At 45.7% G+C, this 14,610-nt stretch overlaps 1 protein-coding gene and 2 non-coding genes across 3 annotated transcripts; all 3 read right to left on the bottom strand.

Annotated features, from left to right (window-relative positions):
• Nucleotides 1–194: 194 nt before the first annotated feature.
• On the bottom strand, nucleotides 195–13,366 carry RPL3 (ribosomal protein L3). The gene is made up of 10 exons (XM_089674290.1): nucleotides 13,276–13,366; nucleotides 10,824–11,016; nucleotides 9,858–10,026; nucleotides 8,804–8,939; nucleotides 4,707–4,893; nucleotides 4,211–4,371; nucleotides 2,977–3,078; nucleotides 1,545–1,640; nucleotides 1,340–1,459; nucleotides 195–316 (listed from the first exon to the last, which is right to left on the bottom strand). The coding sequence occupies exons 1-10, from the start codon at nucleotides 13,276–13,278 to the stop codon at nucleotides 272–274; spliced, it is 1,212 nt and encodes a 403-aa protein (XP_089530416.1). The 5' UTR covers nucleotides 13,279–13,366; the 3' UTR covers nucleotides 195–271.
• On the bottom strand, nucleotides 2,148–2,241 carry LOC149464689 (small nucleolar RNA U83B). Its single transcript, XR_016312348.1, has one exon. It is a non-coding gene; the product is annotated as a small nucleolar RNA U83B (small nucleolar RNA).
• Nucleotides 4,445–4,538, bottom strand: LOC149464688 (small nucleolar RNA U83B). The gene has a single exon (XR_016312347.1). It is a non-coding gene; the product is annotated as a small nucleolar RNA U83B (small nucleolar RNA).
• Nucleotides 13,367–14,610: the final 1,244 nt, after the last annotated feature.

The raw sequence follows: 14,610 nt of genomic DNA, 5'->3' as shown, positions 1-14,610 counted from the left end.
TTTCCAACACCATGATTTTGTTTTGATTTTTTTGATGGCATGTTAGATATATAACATCCAAGTGAAAGATAAGTTACACTGCAAATACAGCTGGATAAAATCGAATGTTGTGCCTTCCAACCTGCATTTGAGCTAGGTAGTCAAGATTTCAAGGTGGCAAACCATCCAAAATTTGTACCGTAAAGAAACCACAATTTTTTTTTTTTATATAACATTTTATTGAGACCTAGCTGTAACAAAGCAAAATAGATGGAACAGATCAAGCTTTGCTTTAGGCAGTCTCCTCCTTTGCCAGACGGTCTTTCTTGAGTGGTCCCTGTTAAAAAGAAAGCAAAAAAAAAAAAGTTTCAACCACTGTTTATCTTTCCAACATTGTGATCATTTATAAATGCATACATTGAACAAAAGCTAAGGGGCAACAAAGAGGTGTTACATCAACAGCTCTGTGTGACCATATATTCGTAATGAACAAATCACTAGTCCAAGCAAAAACCGCTTCTTATATAGTAGCCTTAATTGCCTAAAGGAGAGTGCTCAACCTTTTGAAGAGCAAGGCCCATTTAGGTGATTTGGTAATTTGTCATGGGTCACAATGACATTTTTCAAAATTTCACTTTAATAGCATAATGAACATTTTCCTCCTGCATGCCAGCAGGATGGAGAGAAGCCAGCTTTCAGTGATTGCAGGAGGAAAATGTTGAGGATTGGTTCCTGTATATGCCAACTCTACCACCACTTCTGTCCAAGTGCAAAACAAAGTGACAGAGGCCACACAGGCCCCCTGGAGCATGGGGCAGGGTTGCCATTGCAACTTGTCGCATCAGTGGTTGGAGGGTGTGGTTAAGTCTCAACTACAGGGTTTTACCACCCCACCCTTCCCCGTAAACGGTTACTGTCCTGAGCCCCCTATAATGCTGCTTTCACAGTGATTTACTGACGTTTACCCACACCACAAATGCAGCAGTGCACCTGTGGCGTAAATTTACCATAGATTATATCTTGTGGCTGTGGTGCACCTTCAGAAAGTGCACCAAAACTTCTGCTTTCGGTTTGTGAAGGACAAAATCAGAGGGCTCTGAGGGCCACAGGTTGAGCACCTGTGGTCTAAAGATTCTTGGCAGCCTGTTACATTTGTTTGAATCCTTTACACATTGTATGACCTCTTGTCAAATTAACAGCAACGCATGAAATGTATCCTAGAGCCAAATGAAGCCCAAACAACAATATCTCAGCAGATTGCAAACTCAAACTCTGAAACTTTGGTTTGACAGTATTTCCTTCTGCTGGCATGCTACAACCTTTTGACATGAACACTTAAATTTCCCCAGGATCTACATACCATGAAAGCCTTCTTTTCCTCTGCTGTCTGGAAACGACCATGTCCAAATTTAGAGGTGGTGTCAATAAATTTAAGATCAATCTTCTCCAAAGCACGACGACTTGTTTGCACAAGCAGAGACTAGGGAAATTGAAAAAAAAAAAAAAAATTAGATATCAACCACAGATTCAAAATGCACTCTCGTTTTTTTGTATATGATATTTACCTTGCGCAATGTGAGAACTCGCTTCTTGGTCCCAACAACACAACCCTTTAGCATGATAAAGTCATTTTTCACTTCTCCATAGTGAACAAAACCACCCTAAAAAAAATAAAAATTCAATTAAAAAAACCCATTAAGTACTACCATAAAGTAACCTTTAAAGTCTAGTTACAAATGCGACAAAACACACACACACACACACACACACACACACACACCTTTAAAAGCACATTCTAACAACCCCAGCACTATTACTAACCCCAATAGTACAGTTCTCATGTCTAAAGCTGGTCATGGATCAAAATTCAGCTGGTTCAACAGAGACCTTTCACAGGCATCCCCAATTGAATGAAGTTGAAACTTCTAACAGGCTGGCTGAAAAACTTCTTGATCAGCAGCTACAGCTGCTAATCAATGTATTCTAATAGCAGCCAATCCCTGCTGTCCGAATACAAAGCCTCAGCGGAGAGGATGTCCACCTTCCTTGTGGATAAATTAGTCTTTAGGTTTTTTTTTTTTTTTTTATCTATAGCTAGCTTTACAAGGCAGTTAGAAAAATGTAGTCACCATACTTTCAATATAAAAGGCTGGTGATAAAAAAAACTGAAAGTCCTCAGAAGGAAGGCAGCATGGAATTAATCTTCATGCATTTCAGGAGCTGCGCCCAGCACTTAATTCCATTGCTTCATCATAGGACAACCCACAGTTGGACCATCTTGTAGAAAATACACTGATATACACTGTAGAACAGTGGTCTACAAACTGTAGCCTGGAGGCTCAATGTGGTCTTTGATTGCCTTTATCTGGCCCTTGAGGCACTTACCAGGCAACTGACATCAATGATTGAGCACCAATGCTTCCTACTGACCATCAATTGAGCAATATTCTCACTGAGGATAGGGCACGATCCTTGCTTTAAAATAAATGGGGCACTGATGCCAGGGCATTTTCTATTTCCACTGGCTGCAGTTCAGCCTCCTTAAAGTCTGAAGAACAGTAAACTGGCCCTTTGCTTGGAGAGTTTGGAGACCCCTGCTTTAGCAACGGTCCATATTGTCCAAATGTTTCTAATGAACTCCAGAGACCATTTAAACCCTATGCAGTCCACATGGGCCATTTTATTTAAATTTCTGCTTTCATCAGTAGTTTTCCACACCTACAAAAGACTCACTAATACTTCACGTTTTGTTGTACCCTCACATATACAAAAAGGTAAACTGGTCTAATTCAGTGTGAACACCACATTACAATCTGACTTTGCCAAAGACAGGGAAACTAAATTTTTACTATGGGCAAAAAGTGCACGATTCATTCTCACTAGCATTAACAGCAGTTTATTTTTCTGATCTAACAGTAAAAAAAAAAAAAAAAAAAAAAAAAAAAAGTACCGTTTGGGTCAAGAGCCAATTAAAGATGTGCCAAACATGCCACTTACCAGAGGGTTGATACTTTTGTCTGAAAGGTCATAATCAGTTGAAGCATTGTTCTTCACAAGTTTACCATCCTTTGAGTGGTAGCCCTGTCCAATTTTGTAGATCTGGGAAAAAATTAAATGCACAGATAAAACATTTGAAAAATGCCAATGTACCATGGACTGCCATACTTAAATTGGAACTTCACCCAAAAGTGGAAGTTCCACTCTTCCTTCTCCACCTCTGCCCAAGTTTTATTTTTTTTGGAGGTGTGGGTGGTTGGGGGAGCATGTATGTGGCCTTGACAGGTACCTGCTCCCATGGCAGGTCTGCTCACTGCAGCGATTTTATTAGACGTTCTCCTCCCCATCCACCACCTTCTGAGAAATGTCACAGGTCAAGGGCTGTAGGACCAAAGTGCAGAGCAGTTTGCTCTTAAACAATGGGAAGCCAGCTATGAAGCCACAGCCAGCTGCAGTTAACATGCAAGCACCGGGTGCTCAAAGACTGGGGAAGAATCAGGCCAGGTGAGGACAGTGCTAATCCATGGACAGGAGCATTAAAAGTCAGCAGCTACAACAATTGTAGCTGCTGACTTAATTTTTGCAGCACTGACAAGCTCCACTAACCTAAAAAAAAGTAGACAATCTCTTGCACTGGGTACCCCTGCACTGTAAGGGTTAAAGGCTTTTTTAGGTGTGCAGGAATAAAGGCGTAAACTTGCCTTATTTCAGTCTTCAGTCCACCTCCTACATCCATGCAACTAGTCCAGGGATCACTGACAGACACTCAGCTGCAGTCACACACTCAAAGTACAAAAGCAGGGTGATAGTCCTCCTGCACTTTAACGCAAAAGGGGGACCATCCACAGCTTTGGATAGAAGAGAACAGCACTGGAGCTTGACTGAGGGATATGGCGAGTAAAACTTTACCCAGGCACCTCAGAAAAAATAAGCATTTAACACTTACAGTGTGGGGAACCCAAACCCCCAGGATGCAGCTTTAAATGGACTGCTTTACTTAAGCAATCTAACATTGACAGGTAGCATAGCGGATTTAATCACATTATGTCTTAATCACCTCAACATGCAAAAATACAAAGTTTACAACCCACAGTGACCATTCTAGATATAAAACTTATTCCAGTACACTATTACACCTCTAGTGGCTTGTAACAAATACAAGTCTCTAGGCCTACCTAAAATTAACCCAAAAACCAGGTGGCGCATGGGGGACGTTTGCTGCATGAACTCCTACCTTCTTATTTATCTCAGTCCGGTGATGGTATCCTTTTTGGCCAGCACGAGCAACAGAGAAGGCAACTCGGGCAGGATGCCAGGCTCCAATACAAGCAACCTTTCGCAGACCCCTGTGAGTCTTACGTGGCAGTTTCTTTGTGTGCCAACGGCTAGTCACACCTGCATAAAAAAAAACAAAAAACCATGATTTAGATCGAACAAGTAGCACAATTTTCAAACAGTTCAATATAACCACGTTCTCAGAAGGAAGGCAGCATGGAATAATTCCTCAGGAGACATCAGGCACTGTGCCCAGTGCTTGTTCCATGACCTCATCACAGAACAGAAGAAAAAAAAAAAAAAAAGTGTAACTTACACTTTATATACACAAAAGACATAGGAAATTCCAGTAATGTGTGATTAGAAATTTAGTAATCAACCAGGATTTACAACACAATTAGTCACACTTTCAGATACTTGCAGCATCAAAAAGGTCCAGTAGTTAGTACACTCACCTTTGTAACCCTTTCCTTTTGTGACTCCAATGATATCAATCATTTCATCCTGCCCAAAGACTCCAGACACTTGTACCTGCTGCTCTAGCTTCTCACGTGCCCAGTCAACCTTCTGAGCCACTGTACCACCATTAACTTGGATCTCCATGAGATGAGACTTCTTCTGTCTCAAGGGCAGGAGGCGCATCTGAAGGAAAAAAAAAGCCTGCTGCAGAAGAATGTATTTTGGTGTAGAGAACCTGTGCTTTGACAGTCCTAAACAGTTTACTGAAAGCTTCAAATTGCAAATTTTCAGCCTGATCTGCTCTGCCTGGAAACCAGGAAGGTCTCACCTTTGTCAGTATTGAAGTGGTGCTAAAGGGGTTAATACTCCCCTATCCAACAGTCCCCCTACAGCTTCTTTTCCAATGTGCAGTCTATGGCAGCCTTCAAGCACATGTCATCTCTGCCTAGTAAATACATCTATGGAATGACAAATTGTCACAGAGTTTTCAACTGACCACTGGCAAGTAAAAATGTGCACCAGTTTTAAAAGTCTGACAGAATGATGTTGACCTAAAACAAATAGCTGCCATAGACTGACCACTGCCTGTTGACGCCCAGTTCATGAGAACTGCCTCTGTGCCTTAAACATACAGAGAACTTCCATATTTTACCCCGAAATGCTCCCTTTACTTTAAAGCAGCGGTTCTCAACCTGGGGGTCGAACGACGCTTCCACAGGGGTCGCCTAAGACCATCGGAAAACACATATTTCCGATGGTCTTAGGAACCGAGACACCGCTCTGCGCCGCCGCCGCCGTCTCCAGGTGTGGGCGGGATGACATGCCGCCCCTGTCATCTGGACACACCTCGAGATCAATCCTCGCCTGTGATTGGCCGCCGGCACTGTAGCTCAGGAGAGGCACACAGGCGGCCAATCACCGGCAAGGAGGTGGAGCTTGGAGAGGAGGAGACGAGCGGCACCGCGAAGATCGAGCGAGTGAAGAGGAGGAGAGCGGCCAGAGAAGGAAGACATCTGACAGGTAAGTGTCGGTACCATGGGAGAGGGAGGGAGCGAGCGAGCCCAGGCTGGAGCAGGGGTCTGCAAGGTAAGTATCATTGGTGTCAGTGGGAATAGTGCCCCATCATTGGTGTCACGAATACCAACGATGGGACACTATTCCTCCCCCCACTGACACCAACGATGGGGCCCAATTCCTCCCCCCACTGCCACCAACGATGGGGCCCAATTCCTCCCCCCACTGACACCAACGATGGGGCACTATTCCTCCCCCCACTGACACCAACGATGGGGCACTATTCCTCCCCCCACTGACACCAACGATGGGGCACTATTCCTCCCCCCACTGACACCAACGATGGGGCACTATTCCTCCCCCCACTGACACCAACGATGGGGCACTATTCCTCCCCCCACTGACACCAACGATGGGGCACTATTCCTCCCCCCACTGACACCAACGATGGGGCACTATTCCTCCCCCCACTGACACCAACGATGGGGCACTATTCCTCCCCCCACTGACACCAACGATGGGGCACTATTCCTCCCCCCACTGACACCAACGATGGGGCACTATTCCTCCCCCCACTGACACCAACGATGGGGCACTATTCCTCCCCCCACTGACACCAACGATGGGGCACTATTCCTCCCCCCACTGACACCAAGGATGGGGCACTATTCCTCCCCCCACTGACACCAAGGATGGGGCACTATTCCTCCCCCCACTGACACCAATGATGGGGCACTATTCCTCCCCCCACTGACACCAATGATGGGGCACTATTCCTCCCCCCACTGACACCAATGATGGGGCACTATTCCTCCCCCCACTGACACCAAGGATGGGGCACTATTCCTCCCCCCACTGACACCAAGGATGGGGCACTATTCCTCCCACTGACAGCGATGATGGGGCACTATTCCTCCCACTGACAGCGATGATGGGGCACTATTCCTCCCACTGACAGCGATGATGGGGCACTATTCCTCCCACTGACACCGATGATGGGGCACTATTCCTCCCACTGACACCGATGATGGGGCACTATTCCTCCCACTGACACCGATGACGGGGCACTATTCCTCCCACTGACACCGATGACGGGGCACTATTCCTCCCACTGATACCAATGACGGGGCACTATTCCTCCTCCCACTGATACCAATGACGGGGCACTATTCCTCCTCCCACTGATACCAATGACGGGGCACTATTCCTCCTCCCACTGATACCAATGACGGGGCACTATTCCTCCTCCCACTGATACCAATGACGGGGCACTATTCCTCCTCCCACTGACACCAATGACGGGGCACTATTCCTCCTCCCACTGACACCAATGACGGGGCACTATTCCTCCCACTGACACCAATGACGGGACACTATTCCTCCCACTGACACCAATGACGGGACACTATTCCTCCCACTGACACCAATGACGGGACACTATTCCTCCCACTGACACCAATGACGGGACACTATTCCTCCCACTGACACCAATGACGGGACACTATTCCTCCCACTGACACCAATGATGGGACACTATTCCTCCCACTGATACCAATGACGGGGTACTATTCCTCCCACTGATACCAATGACGGGACACTATTCCTCCCACTTGCACCAATGACAGGGCACTATTCCTCCCACTGACACCAATGAAAGGGCACTATTCCTCCCACTGACACCAATGAAAGGGGCACTATTCCTCCCACTGACACCAATGACGGGGCACTATTCCTCCCACTGACACCAATGACGGGGCACTATTCCTCCCACTGATACCAATGATGGGGCACTATTCCTCCCAATGACACCAATGACGTGGCACTATTCCTCCTACTGCAAAATTACAGTTATGAAGTAGCAACGAAAATAATTTTATGGTTGGGGGTCACCACAACATGAGGAACTGTATTAAGGGGTCGCGGCGCTAGAAAGGTTGAGAACCACTGCTTTAAAGCAAGCCTGCTATGCGCTTACAGCTGCTTATGCAAACTTATCTAATGGTCCAAAAAAATGCACTATACTAGACTAGCCCAGTCCTAACGAGGGGAACTGAAGAGTGGTGCAAGCACAAGCTCGCATTGCTGTTTTGATAAAAAAATGCAGCAGATTCTGCTGCTAAAAAAGGAACACAAGCCCCTTAGACTTGAATCAGTTCTGTTCTGCTGTGACTGCATGCCTTAATCTCTGCCATCCCTGTCCCACTGATCTGCTTCGAGCAAGAGGAAGGTTAACCCTGCAGGTTCTGCTTCTGTATTGCAATCACTGCAGGAGAGAGTGTTTCGAGCTGTCTTGACCATTCACACCCTTTACTTGGGCAAACCTGCACTAGTTCCCATTTCAAACTGAAATAGAATCTGGTGTGGGTGGAACAGAGACCTGAAACATGTCTATTTGCTTAGCCAATGCACACCCCACAACACACCTTAAAGTGCAACACTGTAATGGCATGGAAAGCTCAGTTTGTACGCACCTTGAGGGTTAGGGACTGATGTGAATGTATAATATATATGTAAAGAGCTGCGTAAAATTGACAGCGCTATACAAGTACCTGAAATAGATCCCTGGAAAGGGCATACAGTAGGGCTGAAGCAACGCCCCAAAAGCAGTTACCCAGTATGCACAGTTTAAGCTTGTGCCTGAATGAGCTTTTCCTGTTGAGGCACATCCCCTAAACCTTAATTACCTTTTCAATCCTAGACCAGATTGGCTCCTGAATCCTACATTTGTCCACTTGTATATGCAGGGTCAGGCCACAACAGCATGTTAATCACACATCAAGCATGACACTTGCACTGTACTGCTAACCAACTTCAGACCATCTGCCTTCCAAATCCACCTATAGCACAGGTGTCAAACTGGCAGCTCTCCAGCTGTTGCCAAACTAAAAGTCCCAAGAGGCATTGCAAGATGGACAGTTACAAGCATGACTCCCAAAGGAAAAAGGATGATGGGACTTGCAGTTGCAACAGCTGGAGGGCCACCAGTTTGACACCTCTGACTTATAGACTTTCCTAGTTTAGTGGATTGACCTTCAAATGAAATCAAAGCAGCTTACAGAACTGCTAACAGATCACCCACCTGTGTATGGGAAATGACCCTGATGACCTGGCAGTATTTCTTCATGCTGCTGAAGTCTTTTTCCAGCTGCTTCTTGCCTTCTTCATCCTGCCACTTCTTGCAGTACTTCGTAAAGGCCTTCTTCTTTGACTTATACCTTTAACGGCAGATCATGAGAGTTGGAACGGCCCTTCATCAAGCCTTAAAAAGGACATGAGCGGAAGAAGCCAGACCTTGTCAAGTGTTCAGCTCATTGCATGGCTTCAAAGGAGTTTTTCAGCCAGCAAGCGGAGCCTGGAGCTCATCAGACAAAGGCAAAAGCCAGTGCTGAGAGGAGCTGCCAATGTTCATTCCAAGTGCATTTAATATTTGCAATCAAAAAAGGTTACATAAAATGCATGTTATGGAACATTAAAGCCCATCATCAGGGAGAGGAGAAAAAAAAGCTCCATTGCAGTGATGCTACACTCTTAAGTAGCTAGTTTCCCAGCAACCGCCACTATGTGTTGTATGACTGGTCCTGAATCCTCCTCTCCCTCATGTTCCTGCACATTGTCACAGGTCCTCTGACACTGTCGAGACAAATACAGAGACCATGGCCCTGCACTGGAAGAGGACACCGAGGACAGTTCCACTGCCAGAGGGTAGAGAAGCAGAGGACAATACCAGCTGCTGCAGGAAGCAAACGATCAAGCAAGTTAAACTGCCTTTATGACCCTAGATTCAAATAAGTACACATTTTCAGTGCAGAGGAAGCCCTGTTGCAAGGGAGCATTTTTGTTCCTCTTCCCCTACCCAAGAATTTAGCTCTAAATGGGACAAAACCAGCAGTTCTTGCCAAGGCAGTCTTATGCAACTATAGGATATATGAAAAACAGCTGGAAACCACCCTAAACCGTGTTTGCACAAACACTTAGAATCTTGAAGTGCTCCCAAAGATCTAAAGTTGTGCACACATACCTGGGTTACAGCCACGATTATATTTGGCCTACTTTGATATTACAAGAGCTCTAAAGCATTTAAATCCTGTATTAAATGCTAGTCTGATTGTTAGTATACAACCCAGATCACTTACCAGTTCTTGTAGAAGCGCCTTTTGCATTCATCACTTATGTGTTCAGCGAAGATGGTCTTGAAGCTGCGGAGACCTCGTGGAGTCTGGACATAACCCACAATGCCAACGATAACCATGGGAGGCGTTTCTACCACAGTCACTGCCTCGACAACTTCCTTCTTGTTTACCTCTGAATTACACAATGGTGAAAGTTAATCATAAAATCAAGAGTGCTAATGATATCAAGCATCTAGCCATTTACACAAACCCTTAAACTTTCTTGGGATTAACCTTTTATTAAATCCACAAAGCATTTTGTTTGTGCTTTCAAGCCATCAGTACAGCACAATTTGAAATTTTAAAGGTTACAGTCAGAACTCGACATTCAGCAACGACAGCCAGAGGCTGTCAATCAGTCCGCCCGTCGAGAATGTTTCATCATTTGTAGCCTGAAAGGAAAGCATGCTCCTCCACTCTTCCTACCACTCCATCCCCCACAGCTATCTCCTCCTGTACCACTATCCCCTCCCTCCTAGATTGTAAGCTCGAAAGAGCAGGGCCCTCGATCCCTCATGTTCTGCATTGTATTGGTATTGTTCTGTCACATGTTCTGTCCCCCTTTGTAATGTACAGCGCTGAGCGAACTATTGGCGCTTTATAAATACTGTATAATAATAATGCTACCATATTCCAAAAGTTTAAGACCTCTACTCTGCATACAAAGGCAGCTTGCATTATAAAAGTCAAAGGTTAGGGTGTTGCAACTTTAAACTGCCCAGGTTATACATATTACTATAAAAAAGGTACACTGTTGGCCAGTAGGAGATTCCAAATTTTAGAAAGGTTATGTTATACAAGGCCGTGTTAAAACAGAAAATGGCAGCCAAAATATAGCTAGCAGGGAAAGATGGTAGTTTCTAAACAGCTATACCAATAAATTAGAGTTTGAGCCATAAAGTTCAATTTATGTGGCCGTTTTACACTTACTTGAGCCAGGCCTGTCCACCTCCCTGACAATGTGGGTCATACCAGCTTTATAACCCAGGAAAGCTGTTAGATGGATTGGTTTACTGGGGTCATCTTTAGGGAAGCTCTTGACCTTGCCACGATGTCTCTTGCTGCGTTTGCGGGGCAGAAAGCCGAGAGAGCCATGCCTTGGAGCAGAGAACTTTCGGTGCGACTACAAAAACCAAAGTGAAATGGTATATCAGGACAATGAAACAGGACACCAGGCAAAAAATGAAAACACATCCACGTCATGATTAAACAACCCACATCTCACCCAAATATGCTTTAAGACCTTATTTATAAACAGGTAGTCCAGACTCCTTTAACTGCCACCCCCCCCCCCCTTCCCCAAGCCTAACCAGACAGACCGTTTCGTTGCTGGTGAAATACAACGCACTCAAGTTAACAGGTGGCACAGCCAATCAAATTTGCCCACTAAGTCAATGGGACTACGCTACAACAGCAAGCTAGCTGCTTGGCTTACAATGCGAGTTCCATTTGAAACCAGTTCTAGTGGAACAGCAGCTGCTGATTGCCCAGAAACTGCTAAAAATAAAATTATCGGCTCACACTTCTTCCTCTATCTATACATATTTAAAATGATACACCAGCAAGCATGCGTGGGAGTTACGTCATCGCAGCTCTGCCACTCAAGCGGCTGGAGCCCACAAACCAGGAAAAATGATTCAGTGATATAAGCCTGTCAGCAGTGACAGCATGCCATTGGAGGGCTTAGTTTTAAGGAAGGCCTTTCATAATGTGCTAAACATGCAGGGTGAAGATTTGTTCTTTTTTTGTGGTTTATTACCACTTTAAACACATATCTGAACACGTTTCATAACCGTTAGGACTCACACACGAGCTCAAAACCGCCTGTTTTACAGGCATTTGACCTTTATTTTTTTAAAAAACACACCTCCATGTTAGTCTATGTATCCACACACAGGTGTTTTACAGGAGTTTAGAGGCAGAAAAGCACACACACACTCTCCGGAGGAATATTTGGGCTGAATAAAAAGCACACAAACCGGCATAAATGGAAGGTCTATGTATACATTCCTAATGGTCAGATTATTCTAGCCAATAGACTGCATTAACACCAAACAGCTGAACGAGCATAAACGTACATGCAAAAGTGTGGCTTTTGCTGCAGTAACAAGAAAAGGTGTCCAAGCCCTGGTCCACACTGATGCGACTTTAGATGTGAATCAGATAGCACTGAAATCGCACATCAAGGGAAACAACACTGGTTCCTCTGGAGCCTGTTCACATCAATGCAGCACAGCTACAATCCAACTTTAGGAATTAATCCTTTGCTTCTTTAGTGCAATTCTGTGACTCAAACTGTCACTTCGCTTATCTAGCCTATCATAAGATTACAGCAGGTTTTCTTCCCCAGCACAGAAATTGTAGCTGTATTCAAATCACAAAGTCACTGCATCAGTGTGAACCTAGCCTACAGAGTGCGTGACCCTACTAACACGACAACCCTCCTTCAGCTTGAACGCAAGTGTCACAGGATCAAGAAATCCAGGAGTTGCAATTTACAAAGGATCAATCCCCAGGCACAGATCATATTGTTGTACTCATTCTATGTGTGTCTAACCTGCTTTGTGAACAAGTACAAATGCCATCAGGGCAACTGACAGGAAGGACTACCAGCTTAGATTTGCTCTACATGTCTCCAAAAAGGCTAGAATACCCCCATCTACCATCTGTTGGCAGCAATGGCACTCCATCTATGAAGAAACCACAAAACCCATCACTTATCTGTCTTGTAGTCATGTCTGTGGCTGTCCACATCGTGTCCTGGGACTTGTAGTACCACAACAGCTTGAGTACAGGACACTACCCACCACTGATCCCTCATACTGAGCTGTATAACATAATATAAAATACGAAAGACATCAGTGCTGCCACCCCCATGAGGAAAGCTGTGATGATTGTACACCAATGCCTGCAACAAGTCAGGACATGCTGATTGGTGGGCTGGCTGGAGATGCAGCATGATCCAATGGACACCTTCAGACTTTTGCAGGTGACATTTCTTGTGTCCAGGCTCCACCACCTATTTATCCCCCATACCAGCCTAGTTCTCTGGATCCCCTGCTGACTAAAAGGCCAGAAAATCCGATCTACAGAGAGCCCCGGAGACGTCAGAGCTCCATATACCAGACAAGAGATCTGATATTACAGAGAAATCCGCCCCATCCGGGTGTCCGGGCCACAGACACAGCGGTCACGTGTCCAGAACCAAGAATTGCGGCCTACAGGCCAGGCCTGGCGACCACACAGTGCGGGGAACAGCGAACTCATCTACAGCGGACACCTCACACCCTAATCCACACATGCACACCGCGGGTCCGGGAATGGGACCCCGGATGGCCTGGATATCACTCGGATTGGCTCCAGGCCTCCTCAGCCCACTCACCATCTTGTCTCGTCACCGAACTGGAAGAGAGAAAGAGGAAGCGACGTCCGTCCCATTTATAGACGTACAGTGCCGCCCCGCCCCTTCCCTTTTTTTCTTCTAACTACAACTTTATTGGAAGAGCAACAATGTGTTTAATATATTAGAGTGCTGGGAGGGCGGAGAGGTGGGAGCTGTGTGTACCTACAACGAATCACAATGTATCTGTTCTTGTATTGGAATCCCACCCGTATACTCAGATATAACAGACATGTAGACAAGAAAGCCCGTGTCTTCCTCTGCTCAAGGGGCTCCATACACGAAGCTAAATCACTCATACAAGAAACGACACTGTCAACATCAGACATGAAATAGGAACAAAGCGTATCCCTCTATGGTGTGTGCTTGTCTCACTGCAGAACACGAAGGCGTTTATGTACTAAAGCTGGAGAGTGCCAGAACAAGCTCACTTCTACATAGAGACCAATCAGCTTCCAGGTTTATTACCAAAGCTTAACACAGAGCTCCCCCCAAAAGGGGAAATTCCACTTTAAAGAATGGCCCCCGCTCCCCATTAGGAACTGAAAGCTTTGGGGGTGGTGGGGGGGGGGGGGAAGCGGGTACCCAAATTTGACAGGTACCCGTTCCCACTTCTGCATCGATCGCTTAGGTGATCGGATGTGGAAGTTGTCCTCCCTTCCTCCCTCCCTGTAGTCTTTTGGGACACATGACAGGTCCCAGAAGACTACAGGACCATTCAGGAAGTGCAGCGCTACTCGCGCATGCGCAGTGGGCACCTGGCTGTGAAGCTGCAAGAAGTCACAGCCGGGTGCCCACACTGAAGATGCCAGCACCAGGGAGAGAAGATGGTAGGTAAAACGGGACCGAGGGACAGGGGAGTGTGTGGTTTTTAATAGTCAGCAGCTACAGTTGTTGGAGCTGCTGACTTTTATTTTCTGACAGCGTGACTGGAACTCTGCTTTAATTGTACAGGCTGAGGTTAGCAGCTAATTGGTTTCTATGTAGAAGTGAGCCTGAGTTTGCACTCTCCAGCTTTAGTAACTAAACACTAAGGCTGGCCATACATTATACAATTTTCTGGAGAATTTTTCTTTAGGATTTACCACAAATCATATAATATGAGGATATAATATGAGGTGTGACGGGCGCGGCATCAGACCCCCAGCTCTTCTCACCAACTTGTGACCGAAGGACCAGCCAATCTAAAACTGCGCTGTCACATGCTTAACAATGCCACACTCAGCTGCACCCTGCACAAGGATTTTCCAGCTCACTGGACCACAATGTATGTGCTGCAGCCTGAAAGCGATTGTTACTCGGTCAGGTTAATTACGC

This window comes from Staurois parvus, unplaced genomic scaffold, assembly GCF_062004578.1.
Source record: "Staurois parvus isolate SC_StPar_1 unplaced genomic scaffold, SC_StPar_1.0 ptg000149l, whole genome shotgun sequence".
Taxonomy (NCBI): domain Eukaryota; kingdom Metazoa; phylum Chordata; class Amphibia; order Anura; family Ranidae; genus Staurois; species Staurois parvus.
The sequence above is the reverse complement of the archived record's forward strand: the minus strand, read 5'-3'. Positions and strand labels throughout refer to the sequence as shown.

Coding starts and splice junctions, on each gene's coding strand:
- RPL3 (XM_089674290.1), bottom strand. Junction 8,940..9,857: donor AGGCGCTTCTACAAGAACTG/GTAAGTGATCTG, acceptor CTGCCGTTAAAG/GTATAAGTCAAAGAAGAAGG. Junction 1,460..1,544: donor GAGTTCTCACATTGCGCAAG/GTAAATATCATA, acceptor CAATTTCCCTAG/TCTCTGCTTGTGCAAACAAG.